Source organism: Saccopteryx leptura, chromosome 3, assembly GCF_036850995.1.
Source record: "Saccopteryx leptura isolate mSacLep1 chromosome 3, mSacLep1_pri_phased_curated, whole genome shotgun sequence".
In the NCBI taxonomy this organism is placed as follows: domain Eukaryota; kingdom Metazoa; phylum Chordata; class Mammalia; order Chiroptera; family Emballonuridae; genus Saccopteryx; species Saccopteryx leptura.
Window position 1 is genome coordinate 364,236,209 of NC_089505.1, and position 21,808 is coordinate 364,258,016.

Below are 21,808 nucleotides of genomic sequence, written 5' to 3' on the forward strand. Positions count from 1 at the left end.
CAGTCCCATTCCCAAGCCATGGTGAGGCCACGGCAGTGACGACTATTCCTGGGTTCCTTGTCTAGAAGCCCCTGGTTGTAGAGGATGGTGATGTCTAGCCATGAAGCCTAAAGGTTGCTTCAAGGACTGCACTGATGATCTCTGGGTTGAACTTTTCACAGTTCTACCATTCTGCACTACCCTATTCCAGATGAAATCAGTACTTCTGACTCTGAAAATGCTGGCTTCGTGGGCTCGGAGCTAGCTAAATGGTCTGACAAAGAGACACAAGGGAAATGGGCCTTGATGTCATTTGTCCACCTAGAGGGGAGGAAACAGCAGTAACTTTATGAGAAAATATCAAGACTGTAAAGGAGTCTGACACACCCACTGTCTGAATGAGGGATGACTTTTTTCTTCCCTGCGTCTCTGGAAATCTGTCCTTCCTACCTGAAGGAGGTGGCCTAAACACGCTTACTATTTTGAGCCTCACTAGAGCAGTAAAAATGCAACAGTAATCTGCACTTGCAACAGAGTCAGTCCTTTGAGAAATAAGGTCATAAAAATGATCAGATAGTGTCTGGTTCAGAAAATGAGGACATTCAAGACCCGTTGGTTCATGAGCATGGTCATGCCTCCTCAGATCTGAATCAGAAGTGGAGTGTTTTAACAAATCCCAAATGTCTCCAAGAAGAAAAAACATGCATTTTTTTTCTCACGGCCTAATTTGAGTCCAACATCTTAATCCATCAGATGGAATGAGTCCATCAGATAGAAGATGGAACAAATCTATCTTAATTCATCCGTTTGCCTAACATCCGTCACTTTGCCAAATTCTTAATTATCCCATTCCACTCGTAACTCCAACAGGAGTTGATGGGAAGAAGAAACATTTCAAAGTTTGTGTTGTATTTTTTCTGAAATCTCTTAAGCCTCCACTAAACTTTGAGTTTCTTTATAAAGGACAGAGAAAACTGAACAGAGATAAGAACCAACAGAAGCCAACTAAAAGATTGACTTCAATGGCTCCCTTGTGTGACACATCCTTGCTTTTATGTGGCTGCTGATAGGGGAAAAAAGACAACATTAAATAAAGTGTTCTGAAAATACCCAGCACAGAACTTGGTTCACAGCAAGCATGACTATGGGCTACAGTGTGTATTTGGTTAGTACACACTTTTATGTACTTATAATTACGTGTTTATGAAAGTTGTAGCCCTGGGACCCTGGGATACAAGACACATTATGATTGCTCCCACCAATTATTTTAGAGGAAGCTGCTTTTTAAAAGAAGCCCCAGAAATGTGAGATTTATTTTAAATGAGGGTTTAGCCTCTCCCAGATGAGGATTGGCGTAGGATTCAATCAGAGGGGTAGGGAGAAGAGGAACTATTGCATTTATTCAAATGAGCATTATGTCATCTAATTTTCACAGCAATCCAGTGAGGGGCAGGTATTATGATCATTGTCATCTCAGTGAAATCACCCTGTCCTGTGTCACCCAACCTGCAAATGGAGGGGATAGGGCTCATCATGTCTACTCAGTAACCAAATCTGTGTTCTCTGCTCTTTGGCTAAAGACAAACACTTGGAAGATAAATAAAGCTTTTGCATATGTGCGGGGTGTCCATGTGAGTGACAGAAAGCTATTAACCTGTCAATATCCAATCATAATCCCAAAAGTAATCAACCCTCCACTGTACCCACAAAGTGGGATTTGAATGAGGTCTGTTTGACCCCTGAGCCTGGGCTCCTAGGACCTTGTGAGTCTTATGAGGACATATTTCTAGGTCTGTCGGAGGCCATATTGGCCGCCTTGAGCCATAGACCTGGGACCCTCTGATGTGACCAGACCTCGGAAGGCATGAGACAAGTGACTAGCCCCAGTCCTAATGTGCAGCCAAGGACAGAGCGAGCGGAGTGGAGACTCAGGACGGCAGACTCTCAGAAGAGTTTTCTCAAAATGTCGCCCTCCTGCAAAGTCAGACTCCTGGGGACAGAATGATGGGCATTTTTAATAAGATCCCCAGGTGACCCTTGACAAAGAGCCAATTTGTTGCTCAAATTTGTAACAGTGACAAAGGAGGTCTTTAAAAAAAAAAGCTTCAGAATTCAACAGAAGGATACCAGCATTGAAAGAAGGAAATCTATCCTCAGTGATATAGTTTGATTGAACACTTAGCCCGCTAAACTGCCCACATCAAAAGCATAAATTCCCAGTCGATTTTGAAGTATATATGAAACATATCTCCATCTTTATTCGAGGTGAAAATATTGCCCCATTCAAAGGTGGTCACCCTGTTTCTGTAACCCTCAGTTGAATGAAGTCCCTTCTATAATATTAAAGCACTAAAGGTTTTGGGTTGGCTTTAAGTAATTATAATCAATTGCATCCCTCATCCTAAGCTTCATTCAGAGCCTTGTCCTGGAAGAGAGATAAGGACCAGAGACTGAGAAACATCACCTTCTTGTCTAGTATTCTGGGGTTAAGTTCTTCACTATATAAAGAGTGCTCACAGGAGTCAAGCAATAAGAGAAGAAGTCCAGTATATGGACAGTATATGACAGACAGGTCTTGTTTCCTGCATCTCTTTCCCCTAGTTCTAATCTTTGTTTGCCCCGAGATCTGGAAGCCTCTTTTAGGTACTGTGTAACTTGAGGACCGAAGGAGGGCAGAGGGTTCTTTTGTGAAGTCTGGGAGGATGAGGAGGGAGCCCCTGATGACTGAATTAGGCCCCCCGCCCCCATCCGGGGGTCCACTCAGAAAACCCTCACGTGGTTCCTGGGAAGTAAAGATGCTGGGAACCGCTCATTCTAACCTGGCCGAGGCCCAAGACTAGGTCACATGATGTATCGGTGATGTTTGAGCATGAAAGGAGGTGCAACTAATAGTTACACTGAGAAAATTGATGTAAACCAGGACCGTCTCAGGCCAACCTGGACACACAGTCACCGTGGTCACAGGATATTCACAAGCTCAAAGCATCAATTGCTGAAAAAGAGGAGGAGCAGTCCAACTCTCTCATTCCGCAGGTGTGGAAACCGGGAAACAGAGGTGGGAAAATGTGTTGCCCAAAGCTGGCTAAGTCACCTGCATCATGAGCTCACTTCCTTGACGCTTAACTCAAAAGATTCCTGTGTGTGTGTGTGTGTGTGTGTGTGCATGTGACTTTAAAATGACACGGCAGGGAGTACCTGGAACTTTAAAGTATTGGTTAAAGCTCCACTGCTAAGTCAGATTAAAATTGACCTATGTCTCTGGCTCTCAGAGTTCACTAAAAAAAAATAAAAAATCCCGAGACCAGCTCCAGGGTGAGGCAGTCTCCTGGAAGTTCTCCCTGTCTGATCCTTCACTTATTCAGTAAGTATTTATGCAACCCCGGGAGGTATACAAACGTCCCATTGCATGATGCTGTTGATAGATATTACAATTTTTATAAACACGTGCGATCAGGAAAAGATCTGAAGGACACTTCAAGGAAGCTTCTTTACTTTCCAATTTCCTCATAAAGGTGGAAAGGTAGACAGGTTCCCATATATATATATATACCTTTTTATCATTGAAACAGAGTAAAGCCTTTTCTTCCCCGTGAAATTTCCCAGGGTCGGGTCATTTCCATTTCTACTTTTCCTTTCAGAAAACGTGCTTTTAGGGTGCAAACTTGCTCCCCAAAAGCAAGGTCGAGCAGTAGTTAAAGGCTCTGGTGTCACATATACTGTACATATTTTAACAATTCTAAGACACTTAATTCTCCCCCCAACACACACATTTTTGGGGGCAACTTTGAAATCAGTTTTCGTCTTACTGTATCAACGGTGTTTTAAAATCTTTTTTTTGAGTTCTTCCAGGAAGGTCTGCAATTGCTCCTTCTGGTCACAAGGGGGCGATATTAACTAGGGACTGCTTTAAATATGAATTATCTGTCCAGTTTGCAATTTGGAGTTTAACCTCTTGGAAAGCGCCCCCCTCACCCTGCTTTTTTCCCATCTAACCAAATACCAGGGCATAGGAATGTGGGTTTTCTCACTCTTCTGGTCTGCAGGGGTGGGGTGAGGGTGGGGGATGTTTTTTCCTCCTGTTCATCCTTACTCTGCAGGTGTAAACCCAGTTTACTTGGGTTGGGAGGGAGTCCTTCTAGACTCCCATACTGGGTGATTTTTCTTAATTCTGTATATAAAATGAGACAGCTCACAGTTGCTGGTAGCTTAAAGGCAATGAAATGTGGCAGCCAGATGTTGAGATCTGTGACCTCTACTTGACCTCTAAGACGCTCATTTTCTCTTTTGTAAGTGGGATAGTCATGTTTTTCTGAGAATGCAATCAACTGACATGTGTCAGCACCAGGCACAGAGCGGGTGCACGCTTCTCTAATTGTGGAATCCTATGGATCTGGAGGCCCTGCTTTCATGTTGGTAAGGTCCTGGGACCCTTTCCTATTTCATCTCTCCCTCAAAGCCCTGCTCTGTGCCTCGCCTCTCAGCCATGGTTCAAAGAGGCCAGGGTGAAGGTAACACGGGATTGTCTCCTTATACCAGGAAGAGTCTGGAGGACTGGTCCCCGGGGCTCCAGGGAGACGCAGCACGGTGAACACTGGCTTTCGGGTCCCTGTGGGCTCAGGTCCGAGCCCCTCTACTGACACTTGGAATTTGAGCAGGCTTCTTAGTCATTTCTCTGTCTTTCTATTTCAACAAGTAGAATTTGAGGCTCACAGTAATATCTACTTCATACTTGAGAACAGCTTAGACTAGCATGTGGCATTTGGTAAACACCCAAGGATTGTTTCTTAGTATATATCCGCTGCTCAGCAGTACTGCAGCCCCTAGAGAGGGTCCCAGAGCACGAGTCCATGAGGATGTCTCTGTGACGGGGGCGGGGAGATGAACATTTGCTGATATGTCCCACAGCCCCCACCTCCGGGACCCCATGCGATGCAGAGCACACACTAAATGGCACAAGGCTAGGCTGGAGTGGATAAACCCTGCCCTTTGCTTCGCTTAGAAGAACCTTCTCTGGTCACAGAAAGCAATTGTAGCCACCCTGTGTCTCCCCAGGTCCAGTCCTGCTCCAACGCCAGGTACCTGCACATGAGATGTGAACACTATTAAATTTAAAAAATTAGAAATGATGTTTGCAGGGATCAGGTCATTAGTGAATCAAGTACATCTTTAACAGAAATGAATGAAAGGGTTTTGTGTAGCTCTGGACAGCGGCATCGGGCTGGCTGAGAAGATTCTTAGAGACCCACCCCGCTCTTCCTATCCCCTTCGGTGTAGCAACCGGGAAAGAAGATGCAGTTCATTTGCACCTTCAGCCCCCAGTGAATCGGAAAAGTGCATCCGCCCTTTGGTGGAGGGGTGGGAGGGGAGGTTCAATAAAGCAAAAATGTTTCCTCTTTTGTTTTGTTGGAACACAGGCACAATGCATTTCAAATTGTGAACAGTGGCTAAAGATAGTGGTTTTGGAGTTTGCAACCTTTGGGCAGTTATCAGACGGCCATTGGGAATGGAGCGCGTGCGCAGAAGTGCGACTTCCCCAACCTGAGGAACACGGAGTCTCCCAGGAAGCGGAGCAGACTCACAGAAATCTGCTCCCTGGAGCTTTGCAGAGTATCAGATCTAACTCCTGAAATCTGCTCGCACGTTCCACGCTGTTCTTGCCGGAGGCTCCTGCGGACACCAAGCAACTCCTGTGCTCAGTTAGGGAAGGTCTGTCACCTCCCACCAGTGCAAAGGAGCAGCTCAGTTAGGCAGGGATACCTCCCCCACCCCCCAGCACTTTACAGTTCAGAGCTGGGGAGAGAAAGGGGCATGGAGAAAAGTCATCATCTTTCAAATGGTGATGGCTGCCAGTTTTGGACACTGAAGGGCATTGCTTGGAGCCTTCCATAACAGCCTGTGAGGGAGGCATGTTCATTATCCTCACCGTACAACTCATGCTCAGAGAGGCTACTCCACTTTTCAAAGGTCACACCGCAAAAAAGGAGCAGGGATGGAATTCAAATTCGAGTCTGAATCTACAACCCATCTTCCTTCTATTATGCCTACAACAGGGGGGCCCACAGACAACTGGAAAAATGGGAGAAAGATGGTATTTATCACCAATGTTTATGTGAAGTTCTTGGGGGCTTTCATTTATTACCTTAGCAGGGTTGCAATCGGTGAGAGTTCAGCTGAAAGCAAAGGCGAGGGAGTGCTAACATCCCTGGGGTTAATGATGCCAGAGGGGAAGGGGCGCCCAGCAAGCTCACTGGGGTCAAGGAAGGGCTCCTTGTTCATTTCACCCTCTTTCCCTTCAAGGGCCCTGCGGGGTCTCTTCGTCTAAACGGCATCTCCTCTCATGGCCTTCAGTCTACTCATGGTTTTCAAACACAGAAAGAAAAGACAGTACCAAACCAAACCAAACAACAGACAAACCACAGACACACCAACCGGCACACCGCGGCCCCTGGGCTCTCTCTCCGGTCCGCGCACACTGACGACCAGGGACGTCAGCAAGAGAAGAGCCACTACGGAGACCCAGCTCTACCTTGTGCTCCAGGCTGGAGTCTTTAAACATCAGTGAGAATGGCTTGATATGCTCTCTTCTCAATTTATCGCCACTCCGCAAGTCGATGGTATGTTCTATTCGCTTGTTAATTTCCTCAGGCCCAGACTGGACATGCAAAGCTTGTGCAAGATGGTTTGGAAGTAGATTTATTGAATTTCTTGTTAGGGCAGCCAGAGTCTAGGGGGGAAGCACATGCAAACACAATAAACCTGCTAGTCCCAATTGGATTAAAAAAAGAAATGCAATGTTTTTCGTTTTTAGATCAGATTGCATTGCAAACAGTAATAGCATCCCATGCAGTTGCATTCAGTAAACCTACAGAAGTTGGTAAGTGAGCATTTGGATTAGAGACACACAACCTGGCGAGTTAGCACACAGAGAGGGACACGTCCCCAGCCTCTGTGTAGGTAACAGGTGCACTGAATTCCTTTGGTTCGGGTGTCTGGAGAGCTTCGGCTTGGCAGGGTTATTCAAGGCCGTTTCTCTAACCAGGCACATCTCTGGTATGAGAGAGAGAGAGAACCGATACAAATAACAGAAGGTAGGATGTATCTGAAAAGCCCACAGAAACGAGCATCTCCACCAAGCAGATTCCACTTTTTCATGTGGCCTTTCCTTGAACGGTGGTGGAGAGACTTAGGGACCCGTGGCTTGCATTTTTTTTTTTTTTTTTTTTTTTTTAGCATTCCTCCAGGACAGACAGCCAAATGTGCCAAGATCTGCTCCTTAAACTTGATAATGACTGTTAGATTTCTTTTATTCTTCACAAATGTTTTTCTCCCCATAGACCATTATACATATATCTATTTTTTTGATATAGATATATGCATTTAATTTCCTTTAGGCAAAAAAAAAAAATAATAATAATGCAAGCAGTTGCGGCCTCTCCATTTCACAGGGTTAGACAGCAGGAGGCGTGGAAAGGCGGCCACTGTGCTTGGTCCCTGGGGACAGCTACATGGAGGCAGGAACAGCATTCGCTCATGAAGACGCACCAGGTCGGGCCGGGAGGCCATCTCTAGTAATTCAGAATTCAGTGCAGGTAACATGACCGACTGGCTGGACCGAGCCGAGTGCAACGCTAGCTTCTACCTCCAGCATAAGACAACCTCTTCGACCAGAAAGAGAGAGGAGGGGATATAGGAAAGGGATGCTCATCTCTGCGCCTGAGAGGTCCCTGGCAGAGGCGGGGCTGTGACTCCTCTGCCCAGGCGGGTGGTGAGAACTCCCAGGCTCCGCCCACCCTCACAGCCCCTGCTCTTGTGCGCCAGCCTCTGGACTTGGCCGTGCTCAGACCACCCACCCGCGACACAGAGATAAGGCGCGGGAGGTATTGAGCGCTGACCGCGCCTGCCCGTGGAGGCGGAGACCCTGTTCCTCAGACCTCTCCTATATCCCGGGGCCTCCGAGAGACAGGAGTCCTCCGCTCATGTTGAGCCCGGCCAGATCCTCTGGCTTCAGAGCCAAAGGCAGGCGCTTGACCTCAAGGAGCCTTCTAGCCCATTCCATAAGGATTCCTCCTCTGGGGCTGTGGGGCTCTTCACTTAACCTTCACGGAGTCCGTCAAGGTGACCTAAATTCCAGGTCGCCGAGGGGTCGCGGAGCAGGGCTGCATCGGCGGTAGAACTTACCGAAGCCCCCTTCTCCCGCCCCAGGAGGGGTGGCATGTGCCAGCTCGAGAAAGTGAACTACATGCTTGTAGGGCACTGGGGCAGCCAGTGTCGGCTCTGACCACCACGGAGGCTGCCACAGAGCAAGAGAGAGAGGTCAGGGGGTGGTGTGGCAGGACGAGAGGTGAGGAGAAGGGCTGGAGCGAGCGGAGAGGAGAACGCAGGGACCCCCGTTCCAGGTCCGTGCAGGGCCGGAGGGCCTGAGCCCCTGGGGTTAAAGGCATTAGAACCGCATCTCAGGAGGCACACGTGATGGGCTGTCCACGACCCTCCGCATCTCTCACTGGCTCCTTGGCTGGAAATCCGTTATAACCAGTTTAGAGAATGACAACATCTAGTTCTGTCTTGGAGAGGAGGTGGGAAAAATGCCTCCGCTGTCTTTGTCTGGGCATACATTCTGGCTTGGAGACGCCAAGATGCCCCCCTGGCAAGTGCTTGGAGCTGGATTCTAACAGCTGGGGATATATTGGCTAAAGACCAGCAGGCCGTTAGTACGTTAATACAGAGTTAATACATAGGCGTTTCCATCTCTCTTTGTAATGTTTATTTTTTTACAGTTTTCCTTCTTTGAACTAAACTGAGCCTGCCCCTTCTACCAGGCCCTCATGCCTTCAATTGCTCTTGGGAGCTTTGAGTTTCACAGAGAAGGGGACTTTCAATAAACATTTTGGGGACTTCTGTGTATAAGTTACAGCAGCCACAATGATCACAAGTACAGCTCTCTAATATCACCATTTCACAAAAGAAAGGTAATTTATTTTCAACGTGACTGATATAATCTCAGAACAAAAGACAGGTCCTCAACATTGAATGCATCTGATTTAATGAATAACACACTCAATGAGCTTGGTCCTCATTGTTCTCCTCACAATGGGCACTGGTGAGATGTCATCAGGCACCAACACTGGCCTCTATGGGGTCCTTTGGGAAACTTAGGAATAAATGGTGCTTCCTGAATGCCTGTGCCATTGACCACTCATGTAAGACAGACCAATAAAGTCTCGCCCTTTCAGAGTTCCCTACCCCTCACAAAATTCTGTCTACATGGCTTTCTTTCTTTCTTTCTTTCTTTCTTTCTTTCTTTCTTTCTTTCTTTCTTTCTTTCTTTCTTTCTTTCTTTCTCTATTTCTTCTTGCTCTCTTTCTTTCTCTTAAGTAAGAAGCAGGGAGGCAGAGAGACAGACTCTGCATCTACCCCAACTGGGATCTACCTGGTAAGCCCCCTATGGGGTGATGCTCTGTCCATCTGCAGCCGCTGCTCTGTTGCTCGGCAACCGAGCTATTTTAACACCTGAGGTGAGGCCATGGAGCCATCCTCAGCACCTGGGGCCAACTTGCTCCAACAAAGCCATGGCTGTGGGAGAGGAAGAGAGAGATAGAGAGAGAGAAGGGAGAAGGGGAGGGGTGGAGAAGCAGATGGTCACTTGCCTATTTAGAGTTATACTGGGATGAACTAGTTTAGATTGATCACAGCTTTCTCCTTTTAAGATCTACAACACCGCTTATCCTTAGCACAGCAGTCACTGTGAGGTATGATAATTGCCTAATTGTGTTTGTCTGCTCCTTGGTGCTCTGATCTCCTGTGTGCTCCTGGGTTCCCAAATCAAACCTGGGACATCCATACGCTGGGCCGACACTCTACTACTGAGCCAACCAGTGAGGGCCTATGTGGCTCTTTCAAGCGAGAGAAAAATCACTTCCTTTCATCATTGCCACCAGATTATCGCTCGGAGCTGGGAAGGAGCCCTTGTATCAACATGTCAATGATACCGAGGTGGAGAATTCTCATCCAAGCAATTATTGTTATTCCTTGCAATTATATCCCTAGTAATTTATGCGCTCAGTGACCCCTTTTCTGACTGTTTGCTTTTATCAATTCCATATGACAGTTTTACCTGCTGTTTGACCAGCAATCTCTCTGGTACCTCATACCTTTGGGACATAATCAGGGTGGGGCACAAGGAGGTTTACAGCTGTGAGTTCACAAAACACAGAGTTTATTCTTGCATTGTTATTTATTTACTACTGTATTATTTTCCATCCAAACAACTGTAAACCTGCTTTAGCTCTGTCCTGTGTGCTCTAGGGAAGACCAACCTCAACGCAAGAAGTCAAGCAAATTGGCTTCAGGAAGGGTGACCATATGCTTTATTTAACCCCCAAGGCACCACTGCAAAGCAGGAATGGCTTTGGAGGTGACCTTGCTTGAGATTAGCTGTGATCCCCCCTCCTTCTCTATCAGTCACGGCCACTGAGATGTGCCCGCGTGCCCACCTTCAGTGGGATAACACTGAATACACCAAGATCCATTTGCTGGTATCTTCACAGTGACAGATTTGTAAGCAGCCCTGGGAAAATGTGTAACATGTCTTATTTGCCTATTTAGAGTTATACTGGGATGAACTAGTTTAGATTGATCACAGCTTTCTCCTTTTAAGATCTACAACACCGCTTATCCTTAGCACAGCAGTCACTGTGAGGTATGATAATTGCCTAATTGTGTTTGTCTGCTCCTCGGTGCTCTGATCTCCTCGAGTGTCGAGTGTCGGGAACCTACTTTTACCCATAATTGAATCTCCAACATCTGGCAAATTTGGTAGGTTCTTAATAAGTATGTGTGGAATGAGTGAATGAATGGAGGGATGGATGAACGGATGAGAGGGTCCCAGGGCATTGCTCCCAATCTCTTCCTACTATAAGCCTCCTTTTATTTTTCCTGTTCTCTCCCAAATAGACCCTAAATTGGAAAAGATTCTGTTTACCAAAACTAGATTTATTACACTAAATAAAATTAGTTTACTTCCCTACTATTCAATCAAACGCCTCATTTTCGATCAGCAGGAGGTAAAGGCATCACCATGACAGCTGAATATCATTCCAGCCAAAAGCAAGAGCCTTGAAAGGCAGTCTTATCATACTTGTCAATAGGATGTGCGACTCAGGTTTCTGGAACCCGGAAAATTCCTTCTCGCACCACTACCTCCCAGCGCTGGCCGCTGGGGCTCCAGAGATCGCAGAGGGGAATGCCCCACCCTGGAGCCCTTTCTGCGACCAATGCCCAGACTGTCAACCTGAGTGTCCCCATGAGCCAGTTTGAAGGGGAAGGTTGAAGTCATCAGGAAAAAGGGCTTCATCTTGTAGCTCCTCTGGGTTGTGAACATGGCGGCCTTGAGATCTAGCTATAGGAGGCTGAGATCAAGGCCCAACAGTGAGGACCAGTGCAGTGCTGACTTGGGCGAGATCTAGAGTGGATGCCAGGTCCAGCCACCTCAGGGCTTGGCCGTGGGGTCTCCGCCTCGTGTGCGGAGATGCCCTATCCTTTTTCAAAGACTCTTCTTGTTTTCTAGTCCCGGGCTGGAGTCCACACTCAGAGACTAAGGGCCAGTGGCTCTCTCACTGACTCCTGGGCCACCCTTCCTTCAGGGAGGCCTATCCCTGCCTCCCTGGAGGGCTCTGTGGCACCATGTCAGACTTGCCACCTGCAGGGTCTGAGTCGTGAACCAGGCGTCCTGCCCTGCCCTTAGAGGCGAGAAGTGTCCAGGAAGAAATGCTGCCCAAATGAGAACACCAGGTGTGCACGTCAGAGGCCCTTTTTTCCCTGCTGTGTGTGAAAACCCCAATTCAACCCCCAGGGGAGAAGGCTCCTACTCTTCTTTGAAAACAAGTGATATTTGTGTTCTTTTCAAGAAAGCACGCGTCTTAGGAAAGCTCTGAGGTGGTCTGCAATGGTTCGCACACAGGGGGGAGGGGACCTCGGGGAGAACACCTGTTGTGTTTGAATGAGGCACAGTTACTTTTTCTCAAATCTAGGGATGAGGGAGTAAAGATTTCTTTGGATGTGAGACGTGATGCTTCTCGGGACTCAACGGGACATTTGGGTGAACGCTGAGTTGGGGGACCCTTGGGAAAGTATCCACACAGGGCTTCCCAGGACCTGCCACGTAAGGGTTTATCCTTCCTCGAGGAATGCAGGCGCTAAGTGAACTCAACCAGTCTCCATAAACAAGGGGTGTCAGTCCAGACGGTCCCAAGCTTTCCTCTTTGTACCGAGAGACAGTGAAATATGACATTCAAGTTACACGTCTGATGGTTTTCTTAGTTAGGCTTTCTTCTTAGTTTCTCTCTCTCTCTCTCTCTCTTTGATATTGATGCCACTAGAATCTGCTTTCCAAACAGAGCAAAAGAATGTTTAATGAGATCTTATTAAGGCAGGACTATGGGGTAGTACTATGGGAAGAGGTTTCAGTCATTTTCATAATAAGCCCATAGCTTCTGCTCCAGGAAACGAAATAACAAGGGTCAGAATGTCCAGTCTGTTTGTGACATAATAGTCCAGACACTTGCAGCCAGTCTGCTGCAGAATTCCAGCACCCCGCTGTAACCAGGTTCCCCATCTTTAACCGGGAACAATCCGTGTCAGTCTGGGGCTCAGGCTTTTTGCACAATCATTGTTTCCCACCTTTAGGCAGAATGGGAGGTTTGCAAATGTTGCCTGGATGTTGCATTTGATAGAGAATAAAGGATGTGTGATTGCCTTTTGTTGCTTTGTGTCTTGAACTTTTAATCTGTTTCTGATTAAGAGAATAAAATGATAGGGAGGTGCCCCTAGTTCTCATAGGTTCCACAATATGCATTCATTAGTTTGCTACTCATTTGAATCCCACAACCTTACTTTTAACCCTTCGACTAATGCTGAGAAGCTGGGTCATTCAGGCTATTTACTGGGATTAGGTCCCAGCTCTGCTAGGCTGTCCTTCCCTGTGTGCTTCCCTGACATCCCTTGCTGTCTCCTCACTTCCGTTCATTGTATTGGTGGCTCCTGCCTTTGGGTGCAGACACACTGGTTTTGGTTCTCTTTGGATGAGGTATGGGCCGAGGGTCAGGTGTGGCTGAACGCTCCGGCCAACCGCAGCTCCAGGTGATGGGGCGGAGCTGTCAGGATAAGAGACACAGAGCCCACAGAGGGATTCTCCAGCATTTCAGTTTTTGTCCCCAAGTTTTGGTCCAAGGACCTCAAAGCCAGGTGAACCCAGGCCAAGTGTCTGACACTGATTCTGCTCAGAAAGGCTTGTCTGGCTTGTTTGACAGACCTCCTATCAGCGAATTCAGGGCTCCTTGCTCTGATGTTATCCTCTGAGTTCCTCCGCAAGATGCGAATCTCAGTTTGAGAATGTGATTGTGCCTGAGTCATTCTACACCGGGACCATTTTTAATCAAAAAAGTGTTGTTCTATTTCTTCGGAATTGGCCCAAACAGAACTTGGTGCACCCATTAAAAGGCGCCACTTCGAAGTCACATGACTCAAGGCAAGCTGTCAATTGCATTTTTAGATTTTAAAAGATCACATCCACAGAAATGTGTGGACCTGATATGCAGACTCCGGCACTGACCTCCCAGGGTCGGGTGGAATGCAAACTCCGGCACGGACCTCCCAGGGTCGGGTGGAATGCAAACTCCGGCACGGACCTCCCAGGGTCGGGTGGAATGGGGCGGAAGGGTGGCAGGAGCCTGGAGATGGAGGCAGGTGTCCTGCTCCGGACAGGACTCATGAGCAGGGGACAGAGAAGCTGGCATTAATAGTTTGTTTGTAGGGCCACCAAACCGGGGGGAATCAAAGTACTCACAACACTGAACCGGCTGGGCCGAAACGTCAGAAGTTGTGGCCGGAGAGGTGACCCCTCTCCCACTGACCAAATGACCGCGGGCTGACAATCCGAATAATTTCAGCTCCTATATCAGGACCTAAGCTACTCATAGTTATCTTGGGGACATCAAATACATAGATTTTTCAGAAATGTCAGTATCATGGGGAAAATCAAAGAATATGTTTGTGTTTCTGCATGTTTGTGTATGTGTGAGTGTGTGTTTTTATAACAGAAATTTGGAGGAAACTGAAATATAAGAATTACCTAAACTTTCCTCTCTCTCTCTTTTTTTTTTTTAAGATTCTAAAGGAGCTGTTTACACATAGGATTATGATATGAGTAAGTCCTCACTTAATGTCGCCAGGAGATTCTTGGAACTGCAGCAAAATGACTTATAACAACACCAGTTTGACCAAAGGCTCATTGATATAAGCAAGGGTTTCATCCCTCCTATATCTCATCAGCGTTGCAGCAGAAGGACATGACTTGGGCACCTGGCTGTAGTACAGTGCGAGTTGCTGATAAATGGCTCATGGTTGTAGCTTTAAGGCTGTAGCTTTGAGTTCAAGTTTTTTTGCAGACTCCGATTATACAGTTTGCTAATTAAATTTAGTTAATGTTTTCCTGAATTTTGTTCCAAGGAGCTACAAGTTACTGAGCTTCAAGAATCCAGTGTCTCTTCCTTGTCACCAGTTATGACAGGACAAAATGGGGGGGGGGGGAGGTGGGGGAGGAGGAAGAAGAAATTACTCGGATTAGAGTAGAGCTGTTATGTCTTTGGGTCTTTGTGGCTTCAGCTCCTTCTCATCCTAACGTTTCTGCCCCACACCTGCCTAGTGGAACTGCTACATGATGCTCAAATGGTTTAGCTCTCCTGGGCTCTTATGTCCCGGGTTGGTGTCTGAGTTTACTACATAAGAGCAGTCCCGTGTTTAAATCCTCCCACGAGCCTGACCTGTGGTGGCACAGTGGGTAAAGCGTTGACCTGGAAATGCTGAGGTCGCTGGTTCAAAACCCTGGGCTTGCCTGGTCAAGGCACATATGGGAGTTGATGCTTCCTGCTCCTCTCCCCTTCTCTCTCTGTCTCTCTCCTCTCTCTCTCTCTCTCTTTCCCTTTCTTTCCTTTCTAAAATGAATAAAAAAAAAATCCTCCCACGATATGGAGTCCTGTATGGGTGCTACCCCCTACAAGGCACACAAAGTCCTTATCATCTCACAGCATGAAGAGGTTCTTTAGGCCAGTGGTTGGTCCCCAACCTTTTTTGGGCCACGGACCGGTTTAATGTCAGAAAGTATTTTCACAGACCGGCCTTTAGGGTGGGATGGATAAATGTATCACGTGACCGAGACAAGCGTCAAGAGTGAGTCTTAGATGGATGTGACAGAGGGAATCGGGTCATTTTTAAAAAATAAAACATTGTTCAGACTTAAATAAAAATAAAACAAAAATAATGTAAGTTATTTATCCTTTCTCTGCAGATCGATACCAAATGGCTCACGGACCGGTACCGGTCTGTGGCCCGGGGGTTGGGGACCACTGCTTTAGGCCACTGAAGGTGACATAAAGGTCATAGAGTGGGAAGGACACATCCAAATCTAGAGGTCCGTAACCTAGAATTTGCAGCAGAGACCTTTGAGATGTAGGGCGGGGAAACTTTTCAGCAAGTTCCATCAACGCCCGAGGATTTACCACAGTGATTCCTTTCTGACTTTAGGCGAGGTAACAATCCATGCCTATACAAAGAGCCCAAACTGGGGCCCGGCAGGCCAACAAACATGCCAGTTGCCATCGCTCTGTGACACCCCTCATTCCCCTGCGCAGAGCGCAGCAATGGTGGGTCACGACACACGTGCCAAACCACTTTTTTAAAAACTAGGAATATAGATTCCCTCCTGCCACATGCAATTTTGTTTGCAGAGAACCTTTATACACATGAACTGCTCCAGGCAAAGCAATGCAAGGTATTCTGGGTAAAGAGGAGATGGGGAAATCCTGACGTAGCTCCATCACGACATTTTACACTGAGGAATCTCAGCCCGGTCATTGTCAAAACTGGCACCAAGATGAATAATGCAAATCTAGGTCTTTTTCTTCAAATCTAAAAACTCTCTCTCTCTTCCTACCTATCTTCACATACTTAAAATACCAGAGAGTTACCTACATGTATTTAAAATACCATGCGGTCATTGGTTCTGTTTCCTCAGGCCACTGTTTGATACCTCCCCAAACAGCTCATTCAGTGGTTGGCAAACGCGGCTTGCGAGCCACATGCGGCTCTTTGGCCCCTTGAGTGTGGCTCTTCCACAAACTACCACGTGCGGGCGCAAAGGCCAGCTTAGGAGCACCCTAATTAAGTTAATCACAGTCTACCTACCTATATAGTTTAAGTTTAAGACATTTGGTTCTCAAAAGGAATTTCAATTGTTGTACTGTTGATATTTGGCTCTGTTGACTAATGAGTTTGCTGACCACTGATACTAGTCCATCCTGGTTTGTTTAGAAATTCTAAGTTTCTGCCAGTTATGGGCCATCAGGTGCCCACAGGCTGCATGTTGCCCACTTGCCACCTGAAATGCACATTTCCAGGCTGCCGTTCTGCGTGAGCCACAAACTCCCCCGGCCTTTCTTCCTCCCACCTCAGTCTGCCCCTCCACCGTCAGAGACAGGAGGATGGGGACTCAGAGCCAACAGCCCAAAGCACCTGCTACTTCATCCACTCCACACTCCCAGGAAGGCTTCAGATCGACCTGCCTTTCTGCAGAGTGTGGAGAACCAGGCCCTGCTCACGATGAACACGGCAGCCATCTTCCGAGCCGGGGCTCAGGACAGCCTGGGCGGGGGAGGGGGAGGGTGGTCAGAGCAAAGCCGTGGTCCTGGAAGAGTGCAGACTGACTTCGGGGAAACGCCCAAAGCTCTTCAAGTTCTCTGCCCCCAAACGCCTGCAAAATGTCCCATCCAGCGAACATCACAATTGAATCTGATGCTCAAATGGCTCAGCACAAATCTGCGGAGAAGGATGTGCCTCCTAAGACTGAATACAATGAGATAGATACACCCCTGACAACACACCTCCTTTAAGACCAATGCCCAATGTTTCGGGCATTTTTAGGGGTGGGAATTTCAGGTCAGAGTTCCCTGTGGGGCGAGAGGAGCCCATGTTTTGGTCTTGAGCAGCAGAGACCAGGGTGAGACAGTGGCCTTGCTTTTCCCCTCTGCCTGGGGTTCTGTGTCCTCGTCCTGGGCCCTCAGTCCCTGTTCTGTGGATCTCAGCTTATCAGTCACCTCCTCAGGAAGGTCTTCCCCGATTCCCCCGGGTGAGTTCTCCACCCTCTGCTGTGTTCTCCTGCTATCACCACGACAGCAGCTTCACACTGGTGTGACAGAACTGGCTGGAGGGAAATGTAGCCATTTCCTGGAGCTTTCACAGAAAAGGACTGAATATCCCTGGTGCGCACCGGACTAGTCTTCAGAAGGTGAACACACACCCAGGCACGCGTGCGTACACACCATCTTTAAAGACCTGTAAACAAGGCAGAAGGTAGAAAAACCCAGCCTATATCTTTATCTCTGGGCCACAAAGGGGAGACAGTGTGGCCTCATGGGAAGTATTTGGAGGGTCAGACACAACTGGAGTCTCATTCCAGCTGTGTTTTTTACAAGCTGCACGTCCTTCAGGGAATTAATCACAATTTCCTCATTTGCCAAGCAGGCACACCACACTTACGTTGTATGGTTGGTATGAAAATCAGCTGGAAAGGATGTGAGCGACATGCCTAGCGTGGCACCTGCCCCCCAACTCTCTACGTACTCTTATTAACGTCAGCGGTGCTGTGGTGTTTATCTATACTCCCAGCAAAGAAGCTCGTCTGCTTTCGGCTTTGTCATGTGGACTGTGGAAATTCCAACTACGTTTTCAATATTTACAGGGCACATACTGATTTCACGGTAACGATAATGACCTGTTTTGTGGAAGTGACTGATGTAGACAACGGCAGTGCCCAATGGGTACCTCTCTCCAGGTGATCCTTTCCAAAGCCCTGGAGGAGGCACAGACAAGAGCCTGGCATCTGGTTGCCATGGTAAACGTGAAAGGGATGGATGGGACGGTGGCAAAGATGTCACAGGATGTGAGGGACAGACCCTGGGCTCCTACTAGAGGGGCCTCATTCCTAAAAAGGTGGCTCCATGTTCTTGGCATTATCACTTGTCATAAAAATCACGTCAAAAGGATTAATATCCTCACCCAATTACGCCTGACCCTTGGTCTCCTCTCGTGAATCCTAAGTTTAAGGTGTGGCTCGTCCGTTCCCGCACCCTGCAGTCCATTCTCCGCAAGGCGGCCAAAGCGATCTCATAGAAAATCTCAGTCAGGTCAGGTCACCGCCCCGCTTGAGACCTTTCTACCTCTTTCCTCCGAGTGAAATCCCGAGTCAGCCAGGCTTGCGGGATCAGGCTCCCGAGACCTTTAACTTCACCTCTTACTCCTGTCTTCCTTGATCACTCGGCTCGAGACCAGCGAGTTACAACCTTTGGCACTTCACGGCACCCATAAACAATTACTAAGATTTTGCAGCACACTGAAACAATATATATCTTTCCGATCTGACAAAAAAATAGAGGTATAATTTTGACTCATTCACACTAGATGGCTATTGTTATGTTGGCTGTTGTCTTTTTTTTTTTTTTTTAATTTGACAATCTAAGGGAAAAAGAGGTCAATGCCCCTGACTAAATAACCAGGTATTGCATAATTTAAAAATTCTTGTGGCACACTGGTTGAAAATTGCTGCTTGGGCCACTTGGGCCATTTTGCTCTTCTTCTAACATGCAGAACTTTTTTCCACCACAGGGCCTTTGCACTAGCTGTTTCCTCTATTTACAATGCTCTTCTCCCGGTTATTTGTATGTAGGGTCCTTTCAGCATTCAAATAGAATCTTCAGGGCCTCTGATAATCCTATTGGCAGTAATTCTAACTGCCCCCTATTCCTATACATCTATTTCCTTCACAGCATCTTCATGTTTGGGTTAATTGTCTGCATTCCCCACACCCTTAAAATGGAAGCTCCTGAAGGACAGGGACCAGGTCTGTCTTCCCAGTACTGCATCCCCAGCAGTTAGAATACTGAGTTCCTGTTAAATAATTAAATGTAGAGCTCAACCCCACGTATCCCTTAGTTACATCATACAATCAGAGGGAAACGTGATCTTTAATAAAAGGACCCGTTTCTTAAGTCTTCATTTTCACCCTCCAGTTTATCTTTATTCTGAGAGATTCGGTGACCATATTGATGATTCATCCAACAACCCCGCCTGGAAATTTCTGAACACCCCCCCCCCCCCAAATGTCCAGTGTTTCACTTTTGGTTTACTTCAACTAGCTGCTTCTACGTTTGTACCTTAAATGTTAAAAGTCCACCTGCGATCATTCACTTCTTCACTTATAGGTTTCTAACTTTCATTCCACCCTGAGGCTCAGAGCATAGCAGCCTCACCGGCCCCTGAGCCGGGGTGCAGGGAGCCGAGATGCCTGCCGCGTCGGGAGTCAGGGACACGAAGCCCGAGTGCTGTGGGCTTCCAGGAGCGTCCCGGGTACCAGACTCAGACTGGGCTCAATGTTCACCCCAGTGGATGCAGCCAAGGGGCGGGGAAGATGCATGATATCAACATCAAGAAAGACTCTTGAAGCATAGACAAGGACTTGGAAGACTCACTCACCTAAGGGACCAGGAGTAGTTCCTGGTACAATAATTGCTCCTCCAAACCACTGACTCCTTGGACGGACATGGAGGGGACAGGGGCGGAGTTGGGTCTCTACTTGGAAATGCAGAACCCTCTCTCATCACCCGTGACTGTCTGGCTCTGACTTCCCACCTCCCTGAGTCTGCCTCTTGCCCTTGATGGTCTTCCATCCAAGTCCAACGGACAGTCTTCACGTCTTCCCCTTCCTAGGCCCCGTGGCTACCCTGGCCGCTCCCTCCTTCTTTCCCTCCTTCTTTCCCTCCTTCTCAAAGCGCTCTGCTCCCTAGGCTTCTGTGACATCATATCCCTAATTCTCTTCTCGTTACTTCCTGTGTGTCTCTGTCCTGGGGTCACGACTCTCTTTCACCTCCCATCTGGCATCCCTCAAGGTCTGTCCTGTGCTGTCTTATCATTTTATTTTACATCATTGCCTACTATTATGACCTGTTTCACTCCCATGGCTTCAACTCCACTCAGACTCTGATGGCTGCATGCCTTGGGCTATTCTTTCACGCCGGAGCTTCAGTAGTGAGTGTTCAATAGCCTCTACATATCCCCGCTTAGACCTCTCCCAGACACCTCAAGTTCAACATGTCCCAAACAGTTCCTAGTCTCTCTCACCCAATCTTCCTCCATTACAGTGGGCAGTTCCACCATCCACCCAGTCACCTACGCAAAACACCTGGAAGTTGTACTTGACTGGTACCTCTCTGTGATCACCCACATCTATCATTTCATTCATTTGTTCAAGAAACATCATCAACCCCTGTTACTTGCCAGGTATTATTCTACTTGTGGGCTAAACAGTGGTATGCAAACTGATGTAATTCCTGTCTTCATGAAGCATACAAAATACTGGCTGACTTTATCTCGAAAGCATTTCTTCTCAGCTCCTCCTCTTTTATGACTGGGAGTAATTGGCATGTAAAAGATGCTCAGTGAATCTTTATTGAATGGATAAACAAACGGGAATGTCACTATCTGGACATCTGCTATCCATAAAGCCCAGATTATGGCACAGCATACTGATGTCATTAAAAATATTTCTAAGCATGCATTGTGAATCAATAGAAGCCAAAACATCTGGCCAATATTTGGGAAAACCCCAATGAAGCATTAGTATGTCTTATGTGTGATAGGCAAACGCTCAGATGGTCTGGGCTTTCCGTGGAACAGACGGGGTGTCTTGGCAAAGCAAAGGCTCAGCCAGACCAGTCCTGAGTTCTCACAGGCACACAGTCTGTCTCTGAGTGGCACAGATGGCCCCCTGACTTCTAGAGTTAAGAATAAGCACAAACTCTGAGAGCTGGTGGCCATTTTAATCAACTTGGTCACTTCCTAAATCTTGTTAGTGGCATGTAGATATTTCTGAGTCTCAGTACATGTTTAGTGACTCTGGGGTATGAAGACATCAAAGTGAGTTGAGATTAGTCATGCGGAAGATGGCACAGATGGGGTGACTCCAGGTAAAAGCTGGGCATCATAAGAAATACACAGTACGATTATTGACTCATGATGGTGTATTTTATAATAACTACCTGATAATATCAGCCAAGTAGTTTTAGGAAACCAGAAAAGAAATATTTCAGATATTCCTGTACAATTTGACCACATCCACCAATCACAGAATAAAACTAAGCATCCTCTCCTCTCTTAATTATTAGCAGCAAGGTTAGGCACCACTGAGATTAGAACAATTAGGAATTACTCCCATTTTCACCATCGGCTTAAATGGAGAACTTCACGAATAGAAAGACCAAAAGAAAAAGAAAAACAACAACGGAACCAAGAGAGAGAATTTTCGGCAGTTACTGGGGTATTTAAGGTAAGGCATGCATCTCCTCTCTAAATAACCAGCATCCAGGCTCAAGCTAACAATAGGCAGAGGAAGCAGAGAGGGTACCGGCAGCTGGGCATGCACCCACTCCAGGAAGTCCATGAAGTTTATTGTTTTATGTAACAGCAAATCATGTCATGCATGCCAATTCCGGGATGGAAGGATGTAGGCATTGATTGCAGTCAGTGATGACTCGTGTGGGCATAATAATTCAGAGGGAAATTACACACTTACAAAAGAAGAGTAAGGACCTAATGGTAGATAGACTCTTGCAAGGCATGCGGACTGGTTCGACCTGCATCTTCCCAGTGGCCTCTGGCTCATGCACTGCTCCTAGTCCCTTCACGCAGAACTGGAGGGGGACAGAGGTCCACCTAGCCTCAGAGTGCC

The 21,808-nt window shown here is 47.2% G+C and overlaps 1 protein-coding gene across 1 annotated transcript in view; it reads right to left on the reverse strand.

Moving 5' to 3' along the window:
* The window catches only part of ADCY8 (adenylate cyclase 8), a 171,013-nt gene that overhangs the window by 51,527 nt on the left and 97,678 nt on the right, over positions 1-21,808 (reverse strand). The window contains exon 8 of the mRNA XM_066379537.1: positions 6,506-6,703. Within this exon, the coding sequence (XP_066235634.1) occupies positions 6,506-6,703 (198 nt within the window). The remainder of the gene's footprint in view (positions 1-6,505; positions 6,704-21,808) is intronic.